We start from the raw sequence: 14047 nt of genomic DNA, 5'->3' as shown, positions 1-14047 counted from the left end.
TCCACAAATACTTCGGTTTGCGGACGTTTTTTAAAAAGTCATCATTTTAAATAGATAATCCAACTTTTCAAGATCATCCAGAGCATAGTATCCATTTCTGAAAAACACTATAAGAAAATACAAACTCCATGACATGAGGTCAGACGATTGTAGAGCTATTACCAATTGAAAGCTTTAATCTTACAGACATGCTATAAAAAGCTATAAAATGGCATCCTTACCTACATGGACTCAAACTCAAAAAAATAGCCATTTCTTCCTTGAATTAAATTTACATTCATTTGGGTCAATTACAAGCTCAGCTTCACCTCACCAGTCATGTCATGTGACTGAATTCAAGCTCATTTCAAGGAAAAGGCTGCACTAGGCTGTATTTAGAACACATATCACTGAGAATAGCCAGATGAGTCTTTGTAGGCCCATCCAAAAACCTTGCTTTAGTTGCTAAGAAACTACAATTTCACCGTATTATAAATTTTTGAAGAAGCTATGCCAGCACAGAGATTAAACATGTTAAGATCAAAAATCTCTCACCTAATGTGCCAAATGAAACCTTGCTTTTTACACAAATTGAATAGCTGAAATTAGTATTAGGCTTAAGTCATATTGTTAACACAGACTAAAAACTGGTAAGACAAATCAAAATAACTCTACCTTGCCTTCCTTAGTGGTCTCATGCTTGGGAGGAAAATAGGGAAAATACCCAATATGCTTCGTATATTCAATGCTAGAGACAGAAAAATGTTTCCTTCCTGACCCCTGCAGTGATAATTCAAGGCCATGAAGCATACATAAGATTTTATTTATACAATTTGGTATGACAAACACTTACATTTAACTGATGCTTTTTCGATCTTTACTGATATATTTTCACTGTAATCTTCAGCATTTTAAGCCTAGATTCTCCTTAGAATGCTTAACTCCATTCGCTCTTTTTTTTTTTAATGAAAGCCATTTTAATTTCAGCTATTGCAAGAGTAATTTTAAATTGTTCTAGCATAACAACAAAGAAACACCGAAGAATTAACAAAAGAATTTATAGTTCACTCTTCAGTACAGTCATGTATGAGTTCACCCTCATAAATTTTTTCCTATTAAACCTCTTAAAGGTTGTTTCCACAAGAGCAGAAACGGGTTCACAATACTTCTCATCTCATCTCTGAAAGATCAATTCAGCAGCTGAATTGTAACACATACCTTTAACAATCGGAATCTTTTTTTGTCTAGATACCCCCTCACCATGCTTCCCCACCATTTCTCCATCTTCTCTAAAGAGCTTCAGTTCAAAACCCAATTCTCTCCTTTCCACTGTACCCTGCACACATCCCAGGGACTACTTTTATGTTCCTCAGAAATAATGTCTCTTCTGTCTTGAAACTTTTCGATCTTAAAAACCTACTTCCTCCATCTCTCTCTCTCTCCAGTGACTGCTCTCAATCCCACCACTGCAGTTTCAGCTGCGTGTCCCTGCCTTCCCAAAGGCCCCAACCAATATCAAACAGCACTTGCCAAAACTCAGCTCCTCCCTTCCCTAATATATCCTCCACACTGCAAACCAACATTACACCCCCGACTTCCTGCATTTTACTCCCTTCCCTTATTTTCTGTCTTCCCCCACCCCCATCTCTATAGCCAGAAACCCTTATTTCTATAATAAATAATTCGCCCCTACCTCAGTTTCAACCTTTTCTCCCCATCCTCTGCTCCTTTCTCCTCTCCTTATTTAGAAACTCCTTTTTGCTCTCCCAATCACTACCCTGGAATGCCCAACACTCCACCCTCCTTAGTAAACCCAGTTCTCTTCCCCCATCTCGTTTAGAGCCACCGCTGCTCCTCTTTCCAGATCCCCTACTGCAGTCAACCCACTATCTTGGCTTTCCACCCACCTTCCCTCCACCTCCACAGCCAAGGCTCCCTGATTCTTTACCCCCTCCTTAAGGCTCTAGTACTCTGTTCAGTATTCTTCAGTACTCCCTTCCCCCCACGTCTCTCTTATTTTTTAAGGATATCACCAGTCTTACGGGGCCCCAGTAGAACCCTGGACGACCCCAGGGACCCCAGTGTTCTCTTGGGGAGCCTGACACCACTCTCCGTCACCTTAAACACAAATGCCTGTCTTGTGCCGCCTTTAAACGCTGCGCCCCCTCCTCGCCGCCCCCGCTACGCCAGCTCCTCACGTCGGCTTCCTCGGGGTCCCCTCCCCGACTCGGAGCGACAAGCCCCACGACGTGGAGCCTCTAAGTCAACAACACCTCAGGCTCTTATCGGACGCCCCCACCTCTCGGATAGGCGCCTCCGGTTCTCACACCCGCGCATCTTCGAACTCCCGACCGGCATCTGCTCCTCTCGGGCCCGCAGCCCCCCACACTCCGACCGCCGGCCCCCCTCCCCTGGCTCCACCACCTCCTCGGACCCCGAATGGCCCTCTCCGGCCGCCAGCTTCCCTCAGCCCCCGCCCGGCCCGCCCCCGGCGCCCCGCTTACCGTTCTGAGCGGCGCCTGGCCCTGGGAAGAGGGAGCCAGAGACCAGCAACAGCGAGAGGGCCAGGGCGCTGGGGAGCGACGAGCCCGACATTCTCCCTGCAGAAGACCGAACAGCGAACGGGCCGAGGCCGGAGCCGGGGCCGGGGAAGGGAGGGGAGGGAGGGAGGGGGCGGGCGAGCGCGCGAGGGAGAGAGCGAGGGAGGTAGCCGTGGCTCAGCTCCGTCCTTCCCCGTCCTCCTCCTACCGCCGCAGCGCCCAAGCCTCGCGAGACCTTCGCTCCCGGCCGTGGGCGGCTGAGGAGCAACGGCGTCAAGGCTCGCGAGAAGAGGCGGTCTCAATCGATCCTCCTGCCCCTCGGACTCCGCGTTTCCGCCCCTGCAGAGGTTGATTGGCCTAGCGCGAGATAGGTCACGTGCCGGGGGAGCGTCTGGCCACGTGACGGGGAGAGGCGGAGCTCTTCTTCTCGGCCCTGGGGAACGGAGAAGTCTGCGGTCTGTTTATTCCTCTGTGAATGCGGGGAGCGCACATAAGAGGAAGCTTTGGGAATACACTTCTCCTCCCATCCTGCCTTTCAGTTGTTGGAGCTCTTGGCTGCAAAATTTAATGCAACGCCGACTCTTTTAAGCCTTCCTCTCATTGTTCCCTATCAAAGTCCTGCTGTTTCTTCCTTCTGGACTTTGACCTTAGACCCTCTACTGGCATCTGGCTTCAGCCTCCCATTTTAACCCCGTGTATTAACCTTCTAGGCTAAATGATGCACTCCCCGTGCCTGGTATTACCTTGTGCTTTACTGCCTCTACATCTGCTCCCTCAGCGTGGAACGTCCTCCTTTTCCTCGCCCTTCTATTCCCCCTCCCCCATTTTGGCCTTATTTTAGCTACTTAGAATCTCAGGCCTGAATTTCAACTAGACTAATTGTTAGTTAGACAATTTAGGCACTAAATTCTACAAGGAAGTAATCTTGTATTAACTTATATGAAGAATCTTCAGAAGCATTTTTGTGCAGCGAACATTCATTGAGTACCTACTGTGTACCAGGTTTTCACATCCGATGTGAAACCTGCATGAAAAAGTGGTCCCCACTCTCACGAAGTTCACAGCCTAGTTTATCAGAGGAGGGAGGAAGAGGACAAATACGGCCTCAAATAGCAAAACGACCCATAGGAAAGGAGCCAGCCGAGTGCTCTGGCAATGTGGTCACAACTGTTTTCATGGAAGTTTGGGAAATGCCCTTTTTCAGGGTATTTTTGGTACTACCCTGAGCGCTGTCAATCCTTGGTTGGCAAAGGATTTCTGTGGCTTAGCTCATACCTGACTCAGAACAGACATCTTGGGGAGTGTCTGTGGAGTGAAACTGAGAGGAATCAAGTAAGCAGTTCTGGTGACCTGACTCAATTTGAAGAGAAAACTTGAAGAACCTAGAAGAAGGAGCATTCACCATGACCCTCACACTCTCAAGCCAAAGTGGACTCAAGCTTTCAACATGAACCAGATAGCTGATGGTTCCAGACTGAGCTTTCTAGCAAGCTACAACTATGGCATGTTGTTGATTGAAATGAAACTATATCCTTCAAGACTTCAGGTGTGTGAGTGACAAAAAGGTTGGCATGTATCTTTGGACAAAGGCCAGTCTGCAGACAGCTCTGGATGGAGGGCTGCAGGGCTGCCTGTGGTGGGACCAAGATTTTCAGCTGATGGAAGCTTCAGTCGGATGCAGCCATCCTGCCTCATCATCAAAATCCCCATTTGATTAGGAGTCCTTACAACAAGGAATCCTTACAAAATGATTGTGCTCATTTAGTGGGTAGGGAAACTGAGGCTGAGAGAGGCATAAATTACCCAGGGTCTGAATGGTTTTGGTAATCATTAATACCAAAAAATTTGATTTGCCTCCTTCTAGGCTCACGGCAGGAGTGCCTTTCCTTGTCCTCTTGAAGTTGGGAGTGGCATGTGACTTGCTTCCTCCAGGCCAGTGAAAAGTGACATGCATCATTTTCAAGCAGAAGCATTTCCTTTCAGTTGCAGACACCATAGCATACTCTTTTCCCTGCATGGTGATCAGTGATCATGATCACTGGCATGTGTCAAAATGAAGCTTATGTCAGCCTGGGTCCCCAAGTTAGCACAATAAGCCCAGGCCTCCAGCCAACCCATGTACAATAGGTAGTGTCTGTTCACTTAAGCTACTGAGATTCAGAGGTGTTTTCTCCTGCATAACTTGTACTATTCTGGTTAGGGGAAAGATGAAATTCAACTCCATCCCACTACTACCACCACCATCTACTAGCTGTGGCTTGGACAAGTGACCTGTCTCTCTGGATCCTATTTATCTGTCAAATGATGCTAATGATAGTACATACTCAACTCATAAGATTATCAGAGCAATAAATGAGTAAATTTTTGTACAATGTTTAGATGAGTTTCTGTTTCATGTAGATACTCAAATGTTGATGATAATGATAATAAATACTATTGCTGCTGCTGCAACTTTAACTCCAGCCCTGTCCTCTTCCCACTATGTCATGCTTCTTACAAAAAGTGATTCAGGATGAAAATTTTAAGTACAATGTTACCATCAACTCTCAAAACCTGCAGTTATGAGGAATCTTTTTGCCTAGAAGAAAATGTCCTCAAATCCCATGTGCTAGTAGCTGTACTTTTAGACGCCCTTTTAGGGGAAAACCAAAACCTCCAATAACTCAGTAACTTCTTTAAATTTTTTCTCTTTTTTAAGGTTTACATGCACTTAAAAATCTCTCTACAGGTAAGTGCAGCTATGCGGGAGGATGGCTGAGCTCCTTGTAATATCTCATAAGAGCCCTTAGGGGTCCTCAGTGGTCAGGCTGAGACACATTTTCCTGGCCTCCAGGGACTGCTTGGAGGTCTGGCTTTCCAGTATTGATAGTGCCTCCTGGTGGCAAGACCTGTAATAAAGCATTCCCAATTGAAAGGCTTTCCTGGGTGGGTGGGTTGGTTGGTTGGTTGATTTGTTTGTTTTGGTGTGGTTCATTGTCTTTGGAAGGATGCCAGTGAAGATGATAGTAGTGTTAATAGAGTTGACTTTGAACTTCCTTATGGTTTCCCTACTCCCTCCTCTGCAAAGATCTGCTCCTTTGAAGTTCTTTCCATGCAGATATACCACCCTGCCCATCTTGCTTGCTGTCATCTGACCCACCAACATAATTTTTTTCCCTGCTCCTTCCAACTCTTAGCACCATCCTTGAACTCTATGGGTGAGTTCAGCATCCATGTTGATGATGTAGTCAATACCTTAGTCTCTCATCTCCAAAAACCTACTCAACTGAGCCACCCTTTCCAAGGTTACACTCTCAACACCTTAATCACCCATAAAAGGCTCCATCTTAGGAATGTGAAAATATAATACCTCACTGTCCATTTACCCTCCTATCCTTTCAGTTCCATGTACTAGGACCCCATTTGCTGTGATTCTTCAACCTCATTGAGACCTCTAATCCATTAATCCCACAAATTCTCATTGTCCATTCCTCATTTCCTTTCTGGTCCAGTTTAGAGTCCAAGGTTCATCATTATAATCGTTTCCTTACCCACCTCAATCTCTGATATACTTTCCTGGAACCACAACCTGGCTAAGCACTACACTCTGAGATGAAGTTTCATGCCCTGCACCTGAGCAGCTGAATGTTGCCTGAGAAAAAAATCACACAGACAGGCTGAATGACATCATTTTAAATTCATGGTCTCAAACCTCAAATCTCAAACCTCAAAACTCAACACCACCCAGCAGCCCTACTCTTTCACATGAGGTAAGCATGAATTTGCAATTGTGATGGTCACATGCAAGAAATGCTCATTTCTTTCACTTCTTTAAATCAAATTTAATCCATTCTGAGCACCTTTCGGCCAAGATGACAAGAAATTCAATTTTGGTCATTATGAGCCTCCCTCTCTACTTCCCAGAGTAATATGAAATTCCTAGGGATTTATGCAGTCCAGGACATTACTGGTTTTTTGGTCTGGCCTTTTTTTTTTTTTTTAAGTTCACTCTGGTTGCCACTGGTGTGTGCGTGGCCCAGACCCACATGATCCCTTGAAGGTGAATGGTTTGTTGCTTCCCACCACTTCCCTTACCAGCCTCACCCTACACCCCACTCCCTTCCTGCTCTTTGTGATTGCTGTGCTGCTTCTCACCTTGGAGCCTTTGCACATTCTGTTCTCTTTGCCTTGAATGCTCAACCCCCATCCTCTTTACCTGGTCTACTTCTCATCCTTCAGATGTCACCTTCAAATTGTCCCTCCTTAATATGAAAATTAAAACCATAATGAGATACCACTTCACGAACACATTCAATTCAATAATTAAAAAAAAAACCTGACAATACCAAATGTTGGTGGGGATGTAAAGCAACTGCAACCCCCTACACTGCTGGTATGCGTATAAAAATGGCAGAACTACTTTGGAGAACTATTTGACAGCTTCTCATAAAGTATATGTATCTAATCTGTGACCAGGAATTCTACTCTTGTATCCCCACTGCCCAAGAGAAATGAAAACATATTTCCACAAAATAATTTATACAGGAATGTTCATAGCAACTTTATTCACAATACCCAGAACAGGAAACAATCCAAATATTCATCAACAGGTGAATGGATAAACAAACTATGGTATATTCATACAATGGAGTACCACTCAGCAATTAAAAAAAATAAACTACTGATACATGCAATAATGTGGATGAATTCAGAAGCATAATGCTGGGAGAAAGAAGTGAGACGCCCCCAGAAAAGTATGTACTGTATGATTCTACTTATATAAACTTTCACAATATGCAAAACTAATATATGTTGATAGAAATCAGATCAGTTTCAGTGTTTTCCTGGGAGACTGACTAGAAAGGGTCATGTGGGAATTTTCTAGTTATGGAAACTTTCTATGTCTTGATCTGGGTGATGGTTAACATTGGGTGTACATTTGTCAAAATTCATTGAAATTATACCTCAATTAAAAATGTGCAAAACAAAACCGTCCCATTGTCAAGGAAGACTTTTCTGGGCTCCATAACTCAATTAAGCCTTGTTATTGTATACACTCATTGCTCCATTTCCCTTTTTTTGATATCACTTGTCACAGTTGGGATTTTACTTTTATTTATGTGGTTATCTGACTCACATCTGGCTCCTTTTCTAGACCTCCAGGAGGAGGAAACCATGACCGACTTGTTCACCACTGAATCTCCAGTGCCTAACACAGCATTTGGCATGCAGGAGGTATTTAGTGAATAGCTCCTGAGGGAATAAATGAGTCACACAGCTGGACCCAGAATCTGAGACTCCTGACTCTCAGTCCAGTGCTCCTTCCACTCTACCATCCCAATGAGACTCTAGCAATTGCCAATGATAGATGACCAGCCCTCAGTGCTTCCTTTCTCTGTACCATTAAAAATTGTTATCAAGCCTTGTATGATGGGTTAATTTAACATATCTCCATATCCAGTCTCCCCATCTAGAATAACCTCATTATAACAATCTTATATTTCACAGCTTTTCACAACTTACAAAGCGTTTCCACATTAGATATCTCATTATTTCACTTGATCACCAAAACTCCATTTCATAAACAAGATAATGGAGGCTCAGAAAGGAGAATGACTTATTCAAGACCCTCACTTGGCAGGTAATAAAACCAAATAGAATTTGAACCCAAGTCCTTTGGACTGCAAAGGGAAAATGCTGAGGGTGGCTGTCATCATCTTGAGGAAGACAGTCTCCTAAGATGACCCTCTTCAAACAGCATGAATCGTATCTGAGGATGAAGCAATCTCCTGGGGCAAGGTCTGCTGAGGTTGGTATAAGACTGGCTCATCTCCTGGCCAGGAGTTTGGGGTGCGCATCATTTCTTCAGAAAGCGCTTTGGGTACCATCTCTACTATGACAGCCAGTGCAGGGATAGGACAGGGCAACTTAACAGCCAAGTCAGGCTTGTGTTAGAGTCAGGCTTGTGGGCTTTTAGGGGCTAATATCAATATATAACCGCCTTTTAATCCCTGCTCAAGTATAGACACAACTGAGACAGACATAAGGGTCTGTATCCCTCTTTATTTTATGCATATAAAATATATGTGTACATATTTATATATAATTATGTATATAATATATATGTATATAAAATCTCTGGGGCTGTATAATAGTATATATATATCTCCAGGACTCATCTTCAGAGATTTTGACTTAATTGATCTGTGGAGAGGCCCAGCATGTGTAGCAGTGTAATGCACTCTAATGTGCTGTAATGCCCTGCTTCTCAAACTTTGATGCACATTAGGTCACCTGGGAACTTAAAAAAAATCCCAATCCCTAGACTCCACCAATTAATTCAGAATCTCTGGAGGGGAGACCCAAGCATCAGTATAGTTTTAAGACTCCCCAGGTGATTACAATATGCAGCTAAAATTAAGAACAGGTGCTCAAATGCAATCAAAAAAATTTTTGAGTATGCAGCCGAATGATAAAGAAGACTGTTAAAACACAGATTTCTGGGCCCTACTGTGTTGGGGGGGCTGTAGCTGGCTTATTAAATTAAGAAATGCAGATTATGACCTATGACTGAGGAGGCACAAGCCACCCACACAGGGGCGGCAGGCAGCTCCCTCAGCATCCGAGCTCCCACTACCCGGGTAGTTTTGATTGAAGGCACAGTTTCAACATACTGATGCAAAGGAAGTAAAGTTACAAGGTTTAATACTCACAAATTCCAGAAACAGGGTGTGGGGGACACGATGAGCTGGAGGAAGGGCAGTCCTCCATCTCAGGTCACAAGGGAGCAGGAGATAGAGAGCACGGCAGCAAGCACCTATTACATATAAGGTGATTGGGGTAGAGGTCGCCAACTTTTCTTGGGCTCAAATCTAAGTGGTTATTTTTTTTCTTATTAGTTATTTATTTTATACATATTAGTGTATATATGTCAGTCCCAATCTCCCAATTCATTCCACCACCACCACCTCCCCCCTGCCACTTTCCCTGCTTGGTGTCCATATGTTTGTTCTCTACATGTGTCTCTGTTTCTGCCTTGCAAACCGGTTCATCCATACCATTTCTCTAGATTCCACATACATGCTTTAATATACGATATTTGTTTTTCTCTTTGACTTACTTCACTCTGTATGACAGTCTCTAGGTCTATCCACATCTCTACAAATGACCCAATTTCATTCCTCTTTATGGCTGAGTAATATTCCATTGTATATATGTACCACATTATTTTAAAAGGTGCCCTCGGAAAAGCAAAGTGGGAACTTGTGGCGGGCATCCTAAACTCAAGTCCTTATCTAAACGTCCAGACTCTGGGTGTGAGCACAGTTGTTATACTGTAAAATGCTTAGATGACAATTCAAAATAGCTGTTTTCTCATCACACCCACCCTCAGAGTCAGTAGCGGGGGTGGGGCGCTGACAATTTGCATTTCTAACAAACTCGCAGGTGATGATGATTGATGCTCTTGGTTTGGAGACCACACTTTGAGACCAGTCCCTCCACAAGGCAAGGCAAAGAAATATTTCCTCCATCAGTTGACACAGTGATGAGGAAGACCTGACGTGATAACTTTCATCCCTGAGGGTCCATGGGAAAATAATTATGCCCAAATCAGCCCAATTAGCCTACATAGTGTTTTAAAGAGGGTTATTAGGGCTTCCCTGGTGGTGCAGTGGTTAAGAATCCGCCTACCAATGCAGGGGACACAGGTTCATGCCCTGGTCCGGGAGGATCCCACATGCCATGGAGCAACTAAGCCCGTGTGCCACAACTACTGAGCCTGTGCTCTAGAGCCCGCGAGCCACAACTACTGAGCCCACGTGCTACAACTACTGAAGCCCGTGTGCCTAGAGCCCGTGCTCCGCAACAAGAGACGCCACTGCAATGAGAAGCCCGCGCACCGTAACGAAGAGTTGCCCCTGCTCGCCGCAACTAGAGAAAGCCCGCACGCAGCAACAAAGACCCAATGCAGCCAAAAATAATAAAATAAATAAATTTATTAAAAAATATAGAGGGTTAATAGGTTCTGATTTTAAAAGGGATAGAGTCTGCAACACTGTAGCTAGCATCAGAATGCCCAAGGTGCTTCTAGGTCGGTGATCTTCCCACCGTTGGGAATGAGTGGGGAAATTCATTTCTGGTGTTTCCATGTTAATGATTAATTATAGTTGTAACAGCGGTGTCTTCTTGATATTGTCCCTTTCTCCTGAGAAATGTTCTGATCCGCATGGCTCTAATCAGACCACTTTATTCTTGCGAGACCCTTTTCCCCTGTTTTGTTCAAGAGATGTCACCAGACTCCAGCCAGGCCACTCAGAAGCCCTGGGAAATTTTTTGGATTAAAATTTAGGAAGGTCAGTCTCTCTCTCTTCAGTGATCTAAACTATGAGATATGAGACTTGAGGTGTCAGTGGCCAGAAGTCCTGCCATGTGCAAGAAACCAGTCTGCAGAGAGAGGATGAAGCTGATAAACAAGAAACAATGATGTTACCTTTCCACTGTGAGCTCCTCAAGGAGGGGCATTATTTACTGTTTTATTCCCCAATGTCTGGCATAGTATAAATGGCACAAAGAAGTGTGTCAGTAAATGTTGTAGACAGTTTTATTAAGGTGTAATTAACAGACAACAAACTGCACATATTTAAAGTGTACAATTTGATAACTTTTGACATATTTATACACCGGTGACATCACCACCATTCGTCACCCCTGGAAGTTTCCATGTGCCCCTTTATAGTCCCTCCTCCCACCTCTCCTCACCTGCCCCCTAGCAACCACTGACCTCCTCTCTGTCACTGTAAGTTTGCTTCTTCTAGAGTTTTATATAAATGGAACCATATAATATGTATTATTTTTTGACAGCTACATAATTATTTCGAGATTCACCCATGTTGTTGTGTGTCACTACTTCATTTTTTATTGTGAATAGTATTTCATTGTATAGATAAATCACAATTGGTTTATCCATTCACCTGTTGATGAACTTTTGGGTTGTTACCAGGTAATGCCTATTACAAATAAAGCTGCATGAACATTCCATGCAAGACTTTGTATGGACATATGCTTTCATTTCTCTTGGGTAAATGCCTAGGTGTGGAATGATTGGGTCATATGGTAGGCATGTGATTAACTTTTAAGAAACTGCCAAACTTCTTTCCAAAGTTGGTTATACCACTACGTTCCCTGTGGCATTTGGAACTTCTGGTTCTTTCACACTAACACGTGGCAAGGTCAGTCTTTTACATTTTAGTCATTCTAATAGGTATGTGATAAACCATGTGGTTTTAATTTGCATTTCCTTCATGATTAATGACAATGAACATCTTCTTATGTACTTATTGACAACCCATACATCTTTTTTGGTGAAATGTCTATTAACATCTTTTACCCATTTTTTATTTTTTATTTTTGGCTCCCTTGGGTCTTCATTGCGGTGTGCGGGCTTTCTCTAGTTGCGGCGAGCGGGGTTACTCTTCCTTGCAGTGCGCAGGCTTCTCATTGCGGTGGCTTCTCTTGTTGTAGAGCACGGGCTCTAGGCACGTGGGCTTCAGTAGTTGTGGCACGCGAGCTCAGTAGCTGTGGCTCGCGGGCTGTAGAGCACATGCTCAGTAGTTGTGGCTCACAGGCTTAGTTGCTCAGCGGCACATGGGATCTTCCTGGACCAGGGCTCGAACCCATGCCCCCTGCATTGGCAGGCGGATTCTTAACCACTGCGCCACCAGGGAAGCCCCTTTTGCCCATTTTTAATTGAGTTGTCTTATTATTGAGTGGTAAGAGTTCTTTATATATTCTAAATATAAATCTTTATCAGATATATGTTTTACAAGTATTTTCTTCCATTCTGTGCCCTGCTTTTCATTTTCACAATAGTGCCTTTTAAAGAGTAAAAGTTTTAATTTTGATCAAATCCATTTATCAACTTATTCTTTTAATGTTTGTTTTTGTGCCCTATCTAAGAAATCTTTGCCTAACCCAAAGTCATAAAGATTTTCTCCTATGTTTCGTTCTGGAAGCTTTAAGTTTTAGCTCTTGCATTTATGTCTATGATCCATTCAGAGTTAATTTTTGTATATAGTAGGAGATGAGGGTCAAGATTTCTTCTTTTTTTTTTTATGCCAGTTGTTGAAAATACTATTCTATCCCCATTGAATTACCTTGGCAATTTTGTAGTGAATCAGTTGTCCATATATGTGTTGTCTATTTCTGGATTCTATTCTGTTCCATTGATCTATATGTCTAGCCTTCTACCAAACCACGTCTCAACTACTATAAATGTATTCCCCAAGTCTTAAAATAAGATAGAGAAAGTCCTTTGGAAATAATAAATATGTGAGTAAAGATTTAAAAAAACTTTTTCTCATTTTTAACTATCTTTAAAATGTAATTGGACTTCCCTGGTGGTGCGGTGGTTAAGAATCCGTCTGCCAATGCAGGGGACATGGGTTCAAGCCCTGGTCGGGGAAGATCCCACATGCCGCAGAGCAACTAAGCCCATGTGCCACAACTACGGAGTCTGTGCTCTAGAACCCGTGAGCCACAGCTACTGAGCCCATGTGCCACAACTATGGAAGCCCGCGTGCCTAGAGCCCGTGCTCCACAACAAAGAAAGACAAGCCACCGCAATGAGAAGCCTGCGCACCACAATGAAGAGTAACCCCACTTGCTGCAACTAGAGAAAGCCCACGTACAGCAATGAAGAACCAACACAGCCATAAATAAATAAATAAGACATAATTGACTGTTTAAAGCAAAAATAATAATGTATTACGGGGTTTATTACCTATGAAGAAGTGAAATGTATGACAACAATAGTATAAAGGGCATGAGTTGGGAATGAGGAGTATACTGATTTAAGGTTCTTACACTTTATACGTGAAGTGATATAATATTGTTTGGAGGAAATATGTGGTCAACTGAAGATTTCATAGAGTAACTACTAAAAGCAAAGAGGTAGAGTTAATAAACGAGAGTGAAAATAAAATGGAATCTTAAAATATACTCAATTCAAAAGAAGTCAAGAAAGAGGGAAAATTAACAAAAAAAAATGGGTCAAAGATAAAACAAATAGTAATATGATAGATTAAAACCCAATCAAATTAACAGTTATATTAAAGGTAAATAGGTTATGCACTCCAATTAGAAGACAGAGATTATCAGATCAGATAAAACAAAAAACAAGACCCAACTATATGCTGTCCATAAGAAAGCCACTTCAAATATAAAGACACAGATAGGTTTAAAGTAAAAGAATTGAAAAAGTATACAATGCAGACATGGATTAAAGGAAAACTAGAATGGCTATATTAATATCAGACAAAATAGATTTCAGAAGAATAAATATTATCAGGGAATAATGGAAACATTGCATAATGATAATGGGATCAATTCACCAAGAGCACATAATTTGAAATGGTATGTACGTGAAAACAGAGCTTTATAATACATGAAACAAAATCTGATAAAACTGAAAAGTGAAAGTCCACAATTATGGCTAGAGATTTTAACACTTCTCTTTCAGTGATTGATAGAACAATAGACAGAAAAATCTG

General features: G+C 42.7%; 1 protein-coding gene across 1 annotated transcript in view; it reads right to left on the bottom strand.

The window, feature by feature from the left end:
- The window catches only part of NPTN (neuroplastin), a 64904-nt gene extending 62149 nt beyond the window's left edge, over nucleotides 1-2755 (bottom strand). Inside the window, exon 1 of the mRNA XM_059912793.1 lies at nucleotides 2484-2755. Coding sequence (XP_059768776.1) covers nucleotides 2484-2574 — 91 coding nt within the window. The 5' untranslated portion in view covers nucleotides 2575-2755. The remainder of the gene's footprint in view (nucleotides 1-2483) is intronic.
- Between the last annotated feature and the right edge of the window lie 11292 nt (nucleotides 2756-14047).

This window comes from Balaenoptera ricei, chromosome 2, assembly GCF_028023285.1.
Source record: "Balaenoptera ricei isolate mBalRic1 chromosome 2, mBalRic1.hap2, whole genome shotgun sequence".
Classification (NCBI taxonomy): Eukaryota; Metazoa; Chordata; class Mammalia; order Artiodactyla; family Balaenopteridae; genus Balaenoptera; species Balaenoptera ricei.
This window is presented reverse-complemented; position numbering and strand designations above follow the sequence as displayed.